At 47.9% G+C, this 14,529-nt stretch overlaps 1 protein-coding gene across 1 annotated transcript in view; it reads left to right on the plus strand.

Annotated features, from left to right (window-relative positions):
- Positions 1-2,138: 2,138 nt before the first annotated feature.
- The window catches only part of LOC107118556 (rho GTPase-activating protein 24-like), a gene marked incomplete at its 3' end in the record, with an annotated part of 186,190 nt that continues 173,799 nt past the window's right edge, over positions 2,139-14,529 (plus strand). The window contains exons 1-2 of the mRNA XM_015420921.1: positions 2,139-2,175; positions 5,331-5,504. Coding sequence (XP_015276407.1) covers positions 2,139-2,175; positions 5,331-5,504 — 211 coding nt within the window. The remainder of the gene's footprint in view (positions 2,176-5,330; positions 5,505-14,529) is intronic.

Consider the following 14,529-nt stretch of genomic DNA (forward strand, 5'->3'; position numbering starts at 1 on the left):
TCCTCTTTCCCAGTGTATTTTTTAAAAATTACCCCTCTTCTCCTCTGCACTTAGACTTCCTCTCTGTGTGTGGCCCCGCCTCCTGTGGCAGCCATTTTGTAGTTGGAGCCACCTCTCGTAGCAGCCATGTTGTGGTTGCACCCCCACCACCCTGTGTCAGACTTTCAAAGGTGCCCCCAGGCTCACAGAGGTTGCAGACCCCTGGTCTAGGAGAATCAGACTCGGTTCAGACATCATGCAAAATGGTGGCTAACCAGACTATGGTTGGTGTGATGGTTTGAGCATGAGCCACTCAGGTAACAGTGGCTAATTGTTGTTGTTCAGTCACACAGTCGAGTCCAACTCTTCACGACCCCATGGACCACATCACGCCAGGCCCTCCTGTCTTCCGCCATCCTCCGGAGTTTGCTTAATTTCATGTTCGTTGCCTCGATAACACTGTCTAACCATCTCATCCTTTGCTGTCCCCTTCATCTTTGACCTTCAATCTTTCCCAGCATCAGGGTCTTCTCCAGTGAGTGCTCTTTTCTCATTTGGTGGCCAGAGTATTTGAGCTTCAGCTTCAGTATCTGGCCTTCCAGGGAACAGTCAGGGTTGATTCCTTTTAGGATTGACTGATTTGATCTCCTTGCAGTCCAAGGGACTCTCAACAGTCTTCTCCAGCACCATAATTCGAAAGCATCTATTCTTCAGCGCTTCCTTATGGTCCAGCTCCTGCAGCCATACATTACTAAACAGTGGCTAATTACGCTGTGTCAAACCGTGGTTTAAACCTGGTTTCTATCTTGCCACGGAATGTTCAGGACAGTAATGTTCAAGGAGGCATTTTGAAATAGAGATTAGAACTATAGTAGAATGGAATAGCCCAGGAGGTCACCTTTATAACGGAACAAGAGTGTAGTCCACTGCAATTATTATTTCAATGTTTTTACTGCATTATCTTGCACCTGGCCATCCACCTTCTGTATTACAGTATACCTTGCGTTTGATAGCATGTTTTTCACCCGTTTCTCTAACACTGCACTCCTAGTCTATTGCACTCTTCATTAGTTGCCTTGCGCAGTCTGTCTGCACTGGTTTGGAATAGCCCAGGAGGTCACCTTTAGAACGGAACAAGAGTGTAGTCCACTGCAATGATTATTTCAATGTTTTTACTGCATTATCTTGCACCTGGCAATCCACCTTCTGTATGACAGTATACCTTGCGTTTGATAGCATGTTTTTCACCCGTTTCTCTAACACTGCACTCCTAGTCTATTGCACTCTTCATTAGTTGCCTTGCGCGGTCTGTCTGCACTGGTTTTATACCCTGCAATCCACCTTGGATCACAGCAAGAAAGACAGGCTATGAACAAAGTAAAAATAAACTTAAAAACAAGCAAACACAGTCTTAAGCATGGTTTTGTGTGATGTGTGAATGTGGAGATCCTGGCTCAATCCTGGTTTGTTCCTTGGTGCCATCCTTGCTGCAATGCAAGCTAGAGATGCCAGCCTCCAGGTGGGACCTGGGAATCCCCTGGAATTACAGCTCATCTCCAGACTATGGAGATCAGTTCTCCTGGAGAAAATGGATGCTTTGGAGGGTGGACTCTATGGCCTTGTACCGCACTGAGGTCCCTGTTCCACCCAGGCTCCATCACCCAAATCTCCAGGAGTTTTCCAACCTGGACCTGGCAACCCTACCCCCTCCATGCCCCACCCATGGCGAAGGGAGACCCGGGCACTCTAATGGAAGCCATGGTATAAGAGCTGCCCCCTGGTTTCACAAACTAATATCTCTTAGAATAAAACAGGGGCTTTGTCAGCAGAGTGGGAATGGCTTCCCAGTAAACACACACAGGGCTGGGCTGCAAAACTAGTTCAAGCACTCCAGTGTTGCCGGAGCCGGGGGTCAGGCTACTTTTCATTTGGCTTTGCTTTTGTGCTTCGCTGTGTTAACATCACAGCATTCCACTGCTGAATCCGGGCTGTGTATTAACTGTCCCTCTTGTGCACCGGCTGGAATGGAATCTGGCTCCCATTCCCACAGATTTGCTGGCTTTGTGGGGCTAACAGGTGTTAAAACTAATAAAAACTCTGTGACTCAGCTGAGCACATATGACACCAACAAGAAGCCACTCCCTGTACACTCTGGCACCATGAGTTACTGGCAGGATGACACAAGAGAATATGAAGGTAAGAAACATAGAAATAGAGCTGGAAGGGACCTCAAGGGTCATCTAGTCCAGCCCCCAGCACAATGCAAGAAATTCACAAATACTGCTTCCCCACTCCCCCCAGTGATGCCTGCTCTATGCCCAGAGGAAGGCAAAAACAACAACAACAACAAAAAACAACCCAACCCTCCAGGATCCCTGGACCAATCTGACCTGGAAGAAAATTCCTCCAGGTCAGCACCACTGCCAAGAGTGCCCTCAACTGGTCTGACACAGATCTGGATTGGGCTGAGGCTATTAGTCTGGGTGAGGAAATAGAATCTGGGGAACTGCTAGATGGCTCCATTTCAGCATGCAGGTTCATAAAGGGAGAGATAGAAGAGGAGGAGGAGGAGGAGGAGGAGACTGGGTTTATACCCTGCCTTTCACTCAGAGTCTCATTACGGCTTACAAACTCCTTCCCCTTCCCCTCCCCACAACAGAAACCCTATGAGGTAGGTGGGGCTGAGAGAGCTCTTTCAAGAACTGCCCTTTCAAGGACAGCTCTTGAACTATGGCTTGCCCAAGGTCATCCAGCAGCTGCAAGTGGAGAAGTGGGAAATCAAACCCGGTTCTCCCAGATTAGAGTCCGCGCACTTAACCACTACACCAAACTGGCTATTAGTATACATACTAAAGAGGCTCTTGGTTCAAAGCACTGGTATCCCTCCCGAGATACCAGCCGGTCACTTTGCCTGTTCTGGTTTAGTGGTTCCTCCATGATATTTTTTCTCGAATATCCCTGCTTCATGAACAGGCGAAGGTTTTTGAAGACCAGAGGGTCTTGAACCGCATTTAGCGTCTCTTGTTGCTCCCTGATAGTTAACTAGCTGCCTAGTCACGTGGTGTTTGGCCCAAGGCTCACTTAGGCAAGTGCTTGAATAAAAAAAGCCCGGTGCTATTTTTAGTTCCTACACAATAAGGCACTTGATTTTGGAGCCTGGGGGGAGGGGGGGAAGCCGAGAAAAGGAGGCATTGGAACTAACAGAGGATCTTTCCAGGGAGATCACTAAGCTAAGAGCAAACAATAGATAAAAGTAAAGCCTCTTGAATGCACAAAATGCTAGTTTCCCCCCCCCCCCTGTCTACCTCATACCGCTTCTTAACTTATTAGGTCTAAGCAGATTACTAACATATAAAAAGCTAGACCACATTTGAATGGCTGCAAAAAAATCTATCGCAAACATATAAAATTTCGCAGCTGAAAGAGTGGTAGGTCTGCTATTATCTTCTTTAAAAGAAGTAATGTCTACATAGGATCTATACTTTGGAGCAAAGGAAGAATTAAAAGACTTCTGGGCTCAGTAAAGTAATTACATTCAAAGGGCATGTGATACAGGGTGTCTACACACTACATGCACCACAGTCACATACTCTATCTTTTTTTGTTTGTTTGCCATCTTCTGGGCATGGAGCGGGGGTCACTGGGTGTGTGGAGGGGGAGGTAGTTGTGAATTTCCCACATTGCGCAGGGGGTTGGACTAGAAGACCCTTGAGTTCCCTTCCAACTCTATGATTCTATGCGTCTGTGGTATCTGAAGATACCTCCTTTGCAGAACTCTAGATGGTCAGGCATTAAGGCACGCCAACATAAAGGCATGCCTATAGTGGGGAACAGTCAAATACGAGCAGGAATCAGGAAGCTATCCAGATGCTATCTCTTCAGCTCGTATAAATCTTTCACCTTTTACTAGCTTTTCTTTTAATGCCATGTCCATTTCTACATAGTGTGCCCAGAGCTCTATTACTTTAATTTGCAGTCTTTTAAAGACATCTTTGGAGCTGCGGTGGCTCAAGTGGTTAAGACGCTGAACTGCAGGCTGTGGAAGGTCGGTAGTTCAGCAGTTCAAGACCCGGGTGCCACATGATGGAGTGAGCTCCCGTCTCTAGTTCCAGCTCCTGCCAGCCTAGCAGTTCGAAAGCAAGAAATTGCAAGTAGATAAATAGGTACCACTTCGGTGAGAAGGTAACAGCGTTCCGTGCGCCTTGGTGTTTAGTCATGCCGGCCACATGGCCACGGAAACGTCTTCGGACAGCGCTGGCTCTTCGGCTTTGAAACGGATATGAGCACCGCAACCCTAGAGTCAGACTCGACTGGCTTTCAAGCAAGGGAACCTTTACCTTTAAAGACCTCTAAGCTTTGCTTTTGTTTTTCTTCTCACACTGTCCTGTGGCAGAGCAAGCCCGTGCGCGCTTACTTGAAGCCCCACTGAGTTTAATGGGGTCTCCTCCCCAGTAAATGTACCTAGGGTTGCAGGGTGAGCCACTCGGAGCAGGGCCTACCACCAGATTACTCTCCCACACCCCTCCCCCCTGAAATTAATCGGATCCACGTCCTATGATAGAAGCGGGGGTAAGTTTAGCACACTCTACAGTTACTGCTACTATCTGATTAAGACCTTCAGGGTTTTCATTCCACAAATTCCTTTCCTAACCATCAGCTATTAAATCTCTCTCTCTCTCTCTCTCTTTTTAAAAATACCTTCCTTCCTTCCTTCAGATCCTTATGCAGGAACTGAGTCAAAGCAGCAAAAATGTATAAAGAGGCACTCAAAAACACCCATAACAACTCCCCCCTCCAGAACAATTGTTGAGACTTCAGAATGGTTTTGCAGGAGAGAGGAGTCCTATCTCTTTCGGTTGCTCGTGAAGCCTTGTGCCTTGGCCTGTCTCTCTCTGTCGATCTCAGTGCCTTTAAAAAGCAAAGTGTCCCGCACTCTCTCTCCCCCCCCTCCCCTCAATCAAACTTGAATGGAACTAGCCACGACGCCCCTGTGGGTGATGACAAACTCTGTAGTCTGAAAGATGCCTCCCCACCACCACCACATTGTTTTGTTTTATGGCTGGAGAGAGAGGGATCTTGTGTGTGTGCAGCCTGGCTCACAGTCAGTCCCCCCACCCCCCTTTGGATTCTCTGATTCATTGCTCCCCTGACCTCCACTTAGTCTCAAGCTGTGATCACTGTAGTGCCGCGGCACTTCCAAAAAGGAGAACTTCTCCCTGGAGTTCCGGGTCTCCCTTCCCTCTCCGGGCTCCCCCAGGATTCCACCTTTGTCCTGCCCTGGGGCGCCTTCCTTCCCTACCTGAGCCCAGCAGCTGTGTGTGTGAGCCGGTGGAGCATCGGTGTGTGAGAAGTTATTGCCATTCTTGTGCAATGGAGTCATGGGCGAAGCGGCAGCCAGCGCAGAGATAGTGGGAGTGCAGGAGCAAGAGACGGGGCTGGGCAGAGAAGGAGCGCCGAACAGCAGCCGTCCTGGCTGGCCGAACTGGCCGAGTCTGTAGTTCCCCTGGAGTGCCTGTCTGAGGAAGGTGAGAGTTCAGACTTGCTTTAGATTGCTTTCAAGCATGTTTTCCGCCAGCTGGGAAAGTGTGTGTGTGTGTGGGGGGGAGGTCAGTCGCCTTCGTAGTTCCATCTAGTCCTTCCTTATGCAGCAGATAGGACGTTGAGGGTTTGGGGAGGCGAGAGATGTCAGATGATGGATTTGTTATTAGTTATGGTTGGGGGGGTGTTGTTGTTGTTTTGAAGCAATGGCATTTTCAAGTGAAATTAGTAGCGATCTGAAAATTCTTCGCGAGCTGAAGCACCCGAAATTCGCAGCATTCGCTGGTAACCTGTAAATTGTACCTCAGTTTCGAAATATCTCTCCTGCACTGTTTATTAATCACTCAAAGTTTCGAACCCAGATCCAGATCTGGGTGAGAAACTTGTGGCATTCTCTCTCCTCAGCCCCCCTCCTAGTCTCTCTCCCTCTATTATGTTCAGTGTTTACTATTATAGTTTGACATTATTCATAGTAAAATTAAGTCCTGTAACCTGGAACACTGGGTTATATTGCTATTTATAGTGTTTGTGAACCCCAAAGGCACTTCCCTGAATGCTTGAGGGCATGTACTTCCATATGACATTTGCAGCGCTAAAGTTTCTTAACGTTTTGCGACATCTTTGCTGTGGTTTTATGTACTGGAATGAAAAGTAAGCTGATAAACCCCAGTGTGTATTGCTTTTATTGCAATACATGATTCAGGCACAGCACATTCAAGGTCTCCTTTTTGAAATTTGGGTATAATTGCCTAACTAGGAGAAACTGGACTTTTGTATGAAATAAGATCTCAGCAAAGACAGTCGTTTGGAGCCCCATATATGCAGAGAACTCAGTTCTGCCAACAGAAAATCCAAAACTTTGTGATTGGGGGGAAAATATTATGCAGAGCAAGAAACTTGCACACAAGTATATTTTGTAGTTGTGCCACAAAGGCAGCCGTGGAGGCCAGTACTTTATCATATTTGAATAACTAGTTTGGATTTCCCTTCCAATATTTGGTTTTGTTTCTTCTTTTGCTTATGGTGGCTTAAGTGAGGGAGATTATTACATAAATTGGTGGATAAGCCCAACAGGTGTGTAAAACAGAGGGGGGGGGTAAACTGCCACAGACTTGGATGAGAAATAGCTTGGCAGATCACAGACAACAGTGCAGAACTCTAGTGGGGAAAAATCCCCCCAAAGAATCGAAACTCACTTTGATTTTGCTAGGGTCTCCCTATGAACCCCCAACCATCCCACCGCTATCTCCAGTTGCTTCCACTGCCATCCCAGCTATAGAATTTGCTAGGCTGTCCCTATGAACCCTCAACCATCCCACCGCTATCTTTCGGTTGCTTCCAACTACCGCCATACCTCTCACAGCTTCCCCCCAAATCAGTTACCTATCTTTTTGTTGTTCGGTCGCACAATCGAGTCCGACTCTTCGTGACCCCATGGACCAGATCACGCCAGGCCTTCCGGTCTTCCACCATCCTCTGAAGTTTGCTCAACTTCATGTTCGTTGCATCTATGACACTGTCTAACCATCTCATCCTTTGCCGTCCCCGTCTTCTTTGACCTTCAATCTTTCCCAGCATCAGGGTCTTCTCCAGTGAGTGCTCCCTTCTCATTTGGTGGCCAAAGTATTTGAGCTTCAGTTTCATTATCTGGCCTTCCAGGGAACAGTCAGGGTTGATTTCTTTTAGGATTGACTGATTTGATCTTCTTGCAGTCCAAGGGACTCTCAAGAGTCTTCTCCAGCACCATAGTTCAAAAGAATCCATTCTTCGGCGCTTGGCCTTCCTTATAGTCCAACTCTCGCAGCCATACATGACTACTGGGAATACCATTGCTTTGACCATGCGGACTTATCTTGCATGCACACAAAAGCTTATACCTTGAATTAAACTTTGTTGGTCTTAAAGGTGCCACTGGACTCAAACTTTGTTCTGCTGCTTCAGACCAACACAGCTACCCCACCTGAATCTATCTTGCTGTGGTGATTGAAACTGTGGCTTCTGCAGCGGTGCCAGGAATAGTAGCTGACCAGTCAGGAAATAAGGAGACTCTCTCTTGGTCCTTGTTCCCCTGTCTGGGTGAGAGAAGAGAAGACAGCCTCCCTCTTTCTCTCCTTGCCACCCACTACTTCTCCCAACAGGTGCCTTGCACCCTTTTGACAGCAGCTTGATGTCTTGGGAAATGTAGTCCATCTGATGGATCTGCCTTGGGATCTGCAATTCCCCAGGGCTGCCGGTGCCTTGAAGACTGCCCAAACAGCGTCTAAGGAGGAGAAGGAGGAGAGGAAGAGGAAGAGATTGGATTTATACCCCGCCCTTCCCTTGGAGTCTCAGAGCAGCTTACAAACTCCTTCCCCTTCCCCTCCCCACAACAGACACCCTGTGAGGTAGTTGGGAGAGCACTTTCAAGAACTGCCCTTTCAAGGACAGCTCTGTCTTGTCAGAACTGTGGCTTGCCCAAGGTCATCCATCAGCTGCAAGTGGAGGAGTGGGGAATCAAACCCGGTTCTCCCAGATTAGAGTCTACACACTTAACCACTACACCAAACCAAAGTGGGGGAAGAAGGGGGAAGCAGGCGGACATGCTGTCTTTTTTCATAAAAATGCCAGCCTCCAGGTGGGACCTGGAGATCCCCCAGAATTACAGCTCATCTCCAGACTACAGTGATCAGTTCCCCTGGAGCAAATGGATGCTTGGGAGGGTGGACTCTATGGCATTTTATACCATAGAGGTCCCTGTATTCCCTGGGCTGTACCCCCAAATCTCCAGGAGTTCTCCTGCCTCTTCTGCTGGAAAAAGCACTTGTCCTTAGATTTCCAGTGTTCTAGAGGATACTATGATGATGTGGATAGATCTCTGTTTTCATCCGTTAGTGTAGTGTTAGGGTCTTCTCACCTACAAAGTAGTGTGTCGTGATAGATAATAATGCCGTGATAGGTGTGTGTAGGGGAGACATGATTAATTCCCATGGACTGTAGCTTCAGACCTGTGGCATGTGACACAGAGAGCACTTTGTTTGAACTCCGCTCCTTCTGGCTGGCTAGCTCCTTCCATGAAAGAAAGTTCCAGTGATAGATCAATGAGGATGGTATTTTTTCTTTGGAGGGGTAGTTAATTTACTTTACTTGAGTTTGCTTCTACAGTGTCCCCTTTGGGAGATTATTTTGCTTCCACAATATCCACTTCTGGAGATAATGTCAGTGCTTGAGAAAGATGAGCATTACATACAGCCCTCTACACAAACATCCCGAAAAACACTCCAGGAAAACAAAATCCAGTAACAAGCTGAGAAGGTTAATTAGAATTGCCACGGCCCAAATGTCCCATCCCATTATGCATTGCCTAGTTACTGTAAATGTTTCGGCCTTATTTATGTGCATGAGTGATGCTTAGTTTAAGATTTATTAAGCTCAAAGGGCACGCTTGCTCACTTTCTTCTAATAAGAGCCGTTGCAGCTCAGCTTCTTGCGCCTTTGCCTGGAAAGCAAGAGGGGGGAAAGGCTATTCTGTCATTTGTCACGGTTCTGCTTTAGTTTTGTTTTGTGTAGTCTCGTTATGTTGAATAAATTTAGAGCATCCTACACAGTACAGCTCTGGGTCGCTAACTTTTGCTGCCTTTCAAAAGTCAGCTCTGGCTTTCGAATACACAAAAAAGTAGTAGCAATCCTGAATTGTCAACCAGCTACTAGGGGAGAGGGGATTTGGTCATGGATTTGTCTTGGTAGAGCTTAGGAGAAAGTAAATTTGATGGGGTGATATGAAAATATTGTTGGCTAAGTCTTTTTTAGAATTGGCGGTTCTTTTGCGCTGCTGATGCAAACGATGAAGCCATAGGAGGGAATTGCTCTTCTTGAGCAGGGACGATGCATGGAGAACTGATACCCGGCCTTTGATATGGTATTGATTTTCTTAACACTACAAGGACACTCTTGGGTTGTGTGGACAGAAGCTAGTTGGGCATTATGTCTGTTGATTGTGAAAGTCAGATGCACCTGAGAATTGGCCCACAGAAGACATGGACTTGCGCATTTATACAGCGCTTTGTTAGTATTGGCTGCGGTGGCTCAGAAGTTAAGACGCTGAGTTTGCAGACAGGAAGGTCTGTAGTTCGGCAGTTCGAGACCCTAGTGCTGCGGGATGGAGTGAGCTCCCATCTCTAGTTCCAGCTCCTGCCAACCTAGCAGTTCAAAAGCAAGAAATTGCAAGTAGATAAATAGGTACCGCTTCAGTGGGAAGGTAACAGTGTTCCGTGCACCTTGGTGTTTAGACATGCTGGCCACGTGACTACGGAGAAGTCTTTGGACAGCACTGGCTCTTCAGCTTGGAAACGGAGATGAGCACCGCCCCCTAGAGCTGGATTTGACTGGCTTTTGAGCAAGGGAAACCTTTACCTTGTTAGCATTAGTGATTACAATCAGTGGCATAAAATTGCATCAGTTAAGCATGTATGGGGAAACAACAGAGTAGCTGAAAGAGGGGGGGAAATTAGAAAGCCAGATAGCTCTTTGAGGTATCTGGACACAGTTGGCGTTGAAGGCCACAAGGTCAGGTATTTGCCAGACAAGTGCCCCGGTCACACAGGCTGGATATCGTGGGATATTTGCCAGACAAGTGCCCCAGTCACACAGGCTGGATATCGCGGGGGGGGGAGGCGTGGCTAATTGCCCCGGCGCAGTTTGATGCGCGATTACGCAATCGGATGCGCAGGCGGCGCACCACGGATCCTTCCCTTGGCGCCGGCGGGTAAAGGGCATCTGGAGGCAGCCTGTGGCAAACGTTTACTAGTACCTTGGAGGTACTAGTTTTTTAAGGTGCATTGTCGGCAGTAAGCCACGGGTGCGCTCCACTTCCCAGATGTTGGGGTGTGATTGCGCCCGGATAATCCACCCACCATCCGTGCCTCTCCCGTGGCAACTTTGCCGTGTGACCGGGGCCAAGGTCTTGTTTAGGGTTCCACTGTGATTGGTTGGAACTCTGTCAGTTTATACCCATCAGTTCCTTATTGGGTCATATCTTTGTTCTTCCCTATTACAGACAGTTGCTTGAGGGAATGACTGACCTACAGGTCACCCAGGGAGCTTCATGGGAAGCCAGCAGTTGAACCCAGCTCTCCCTGGTCTTAAAGGGCCACTTCATATGTCAGAAAGCCATTTGGCTGATGATGACGACAGGAAGACTTTGTATCACACATTCTGTGAGAGTTTTGTGCCTCCCAGACTCACACGTACCCTGTTTTCCTCACAACTGTGGCGTGCAATTAGAAATGGCTTCAGCAACCCCACATTTTTGCTTCCTCGGGCCACCCTGTGGAAATGCCATTGATGCTATTTGCAAAAACGTATTAATTATGTGGTGGCACGTATTTTTGTAATGGGGCAAGAAGCAACAGACACAAGATCTTTGAAAGGTATGAAGTGGCCCTTAGTCTAATGATAAAGTGCCGTCATGTCACAACTGATTTATGGTGACCCCCCACAGGGTTTTCAAGGGAAGAGATAGAGATGGTTTGTCATTGCCTTGCTCCGCATAGCCACCCTGGACTTCCTTGGTCATCTCCCATCCAAGTACTGACCCTGTCCAACCCTGCTTAGCTTTCAAGCTCTGACCAGGTCAGGCTAGCCTGGGTTACCAAGGGTGCTAGTCTAATACTGTAACCATTACACCATACTGTCCCTTCTATGACCTCCCTTTAATCAGTAGACAACCTTAACACCTGGTTTCAGGATATGTAGCAAATACACATGGCGTACATTTTGCCCCATTGGGACAATTCAAGTCTTACAAAGGCCCCGTTCACACGCCGAATTTGCTGCAGGAGAGCCACGAATGCTGGGCGGATTTTCAGGGCGCGATCACACCGCAACGTCTGGCAAGCGTAGCGCACCCGTGGCCAACCCGTGGTGTGCCGCAGAGGCTGTGCAGTTAAAAAGTATCTCAACAAATGTACTAGTAAATGGTTTGCCATAGGCTGCCGATGGAATCGTTCCATGTGATTACGCCAGTGCACGGCTCCCTCCCCCCCCGGCTGTCCTCCTTGATGCACACGTGCTGATGGATGAAACCGCGGTGTGCCACTGTCACATCTGATCGCATTCTGGCAGGTCTAATTGTGCCGGCACAAAGAACCATAAGAACATAAGAGACACCAATGTTGGATCAGGCCAAAGGCCCATCCAGCCCATCACTCTGTATCACACAGTGGCCAGAAATACCAGTGCCATCAGGAGGTCCACCAGTGGGCCCACCAGTGGGGCCACGCCTCCCCCCCACGTTATCTGGCCTGTGTGACCAGGGCCAAGATCTTGAGTTAACTCTACTGCTGCTTAGTTATTCTTTCTGTCAAGTACCAGGATTACAAACTTCCCCTTCCTTTCCCTGCTACTAGTTACATTTACATCCTCCAAGTCTTCTAAGCTCTTTTAAGTATTTTACATCTTCAAAAGAAAAGTTTTAAGATGGCAGTGGAGTACACCACTTTGCCTTTTCCGTTGGTTATCTTGAGATGCCCGTCCTCTGATCCCTGTTAATCATTGTTCACTGGCAAAGTGCTTTTAGTACAGGTATGCTTGCAAGTTCCAGGTTCAGGCCTTGGTATACTTAGCTAATGGATTGGGGAAAATGAACCACGCTAAACACTTTAGAGGGCTAGGAATAGTCACACTTGACAACAGAATGCCGGACCTTTCTTTTGATTCCATATAAAGGAAGGTTGCCGGGCTCCGGGAGATCTTCCAGAATTACAGCTGATCGCCAGACAATGAAAATCAATTTCCTTGGAGAAAAAGGGCTTCTTTGGAGGGTGGAATATGACATGATGCCTTACTGAGGTCCCTCTTCTCCCCAGACTCCAACCCCAAAGTTCCAGGGATTTCCCAATCCCAGACAGGCAACTTTAGTATACAAGCTACCTATATACGGCCTACCTTACATCATACAGACTGTATAGGGCAAGGTTGCTCTGACCTGGACAGCACAAGGCTAGCTTAATCTCGTCAGATCTCGGAAGCTAAGCAGGGTCAGTAAAGGTAAAGGTTCCCTTGCTCATCTCCGTTTCAAAGCCGAGGAGCCAGCGCTGTCCAAAGATGTTTCCGTGGTCATGTGGCCGGCATGACTAAACACCAAGGCGCACGGAACGCTGTTACCTTCCCACCGAAGTGGTACCTATTTATCTACTTGCAATTTCTTGCTTTCGAACTGCTAGGTTGGCAGGAGCTGGAACTAGAGATGGGAGCTCACTCCATCATGCGGCACCCAGGTCTCGAACTGCTGAACTACTGACCTTCCACAGCCTGCAGTTCAGCGTCTTAACCACTTGAGCCACCGCAGCTCCAAGCAGGGTCAACCCTGGTCTATATTTGGATGGGAGACCCCCGAGGAAGTCCAGGGTTGCTAGGCAGAGGCAGGCAATGAAAATCTCCTGCCTTAAAAAACCTACAGGGTCACCATAAATCAGCTGCAAATTGATGGGGGGAGGGCAGGATTATTTGGCAAGCCCTAAGGAGGGCTGAGATAATATGCGTATGTAACTAAAATACAACAAAATGCAAGCCGCAGAATTTTAAGATGCACAGTGTGTTCAGTTTTATCTCAAGGATTGCCTTTCCCCATGGGTCACTTATCAGTTTACCCTTTGTTTATGTCGCATTTTACAATTGGCTCAGGCTGTCTCAGCAGCTGCCCCGTGTCTGTGGAACACCCTTCTGGAAGACGTTGGGGTGCTCCTGTCCCCTGGCTTCCCCACAAAGCTGCAGGACAGAATTAGTCCACAGAGCTTTTGCAGCAGCCTGTGCCTGGGCAAATAGGGATATCCTCCTAGTGGGGCATGCAGTGTTTGTTAAATTTGTTTTCAGTATGATCCTAGTGTGCAATAGATCTGTTTTAATGCATGTTATTTGAAACATTTATTTTGCTCTTATATACTGTTGTTACTTGCCTTGGGCCCCGAGGCACTCAGAAGGAAAGCAGGTGTATAAATATGTTTTTAAATAAATAAATACATATAAACAACCGGTTACCAGTTTAGCCATGGCCACCAGGTGGCAGAGCAAATAGATAGGTGTTTCCCAAGCCCTGGCTTGGGTTGGTGAGGAGAGTTTCAGAGCAGAATAGCTGTTGCCAATGTGGTTTTGTCAATGGAAGTGACTATCAGTAGTGCTGATTTTGTAGCTGGATTCGAGGCCAGTAGCTCCTTTGAGACCAACAAGGTTTTCAGGTATGACCTTTTGAGATTCAAAGCTCCCTTCATCACATACAAGTAGGAATGGAGATCCCTGAGTCCTTATATCTGAAGGTGGGAGGGGTGTTGCAAAGAAAGGAGTCATGATGCAGAGTAGGGTTGCGAGGTCGGATCAACCTGGTGATGGGGAAGGGACCTCCTGGAAGTGGGGGGACTGTGCATCGTAATGATGCCATAAGGAAGTGATATCATCACGTCGACGACATTGCACGGCGACGCTCTGGTATTTTGTGCAAAACTCTATGGCATCACCGACATGATGACGTCACTTCCGTGTGATGTCATTATGTTTTGTTTGGGGTGGGATTTGGGAAGAGGCCCCAAAATCAGGGGCTCCCCTGCCCCCAAATGGGGAATAGCATCGCCTAATGCAGAGGTACAATGCAAAGTGTAATCAGCATGATTAGAGCGGGGGAGAAATGCCTAGGGGCATAAAATTATCATCTGTAGTGACATAAAGAATCCTGCATTCCCTATACATCCCTATTCAGATCTCACTTGGAAGCTCAGACCTTGAAAACCTTGCTGGTCTCTAAGCTACTGCTACTGGGATCGAATCTAGCTGTTCTACCACAGATCAACAAGGCTGCTCTCAGATAGGGTTGCCAAACCCCCCGGTTTGCCAGGGGTCCCCCGTTTTTGGGGGGTTCTACCCACCGCCAGCCAGATGGCCGGCGGGGGAAGCCCCACCCCCAACACCCACAGCCACCCATCTCTCTCCCTTTAAGGGTGTGCAACCCGTGTTTCATCCCAAGCGCGAACTCCGCAAGCTTGCAGG

The sequence above is a fragment of the Gekko japonicus genome, unplaced genomic scaffold (genome assembly GCF_001447785.1).
Source record: "Gekko japonicus isolate JY-2015 unplaced genomic scaffold, Gekko_japonicus_V1.1 scaffold2692, whole genome shotgun sequence".
NCBI classification, from domain to species: Eukaryota; Metazoa; Chordata; class Lepidosauria; order Squamata; family Gekkonidae; genus Gekko; species Gekko japonicus.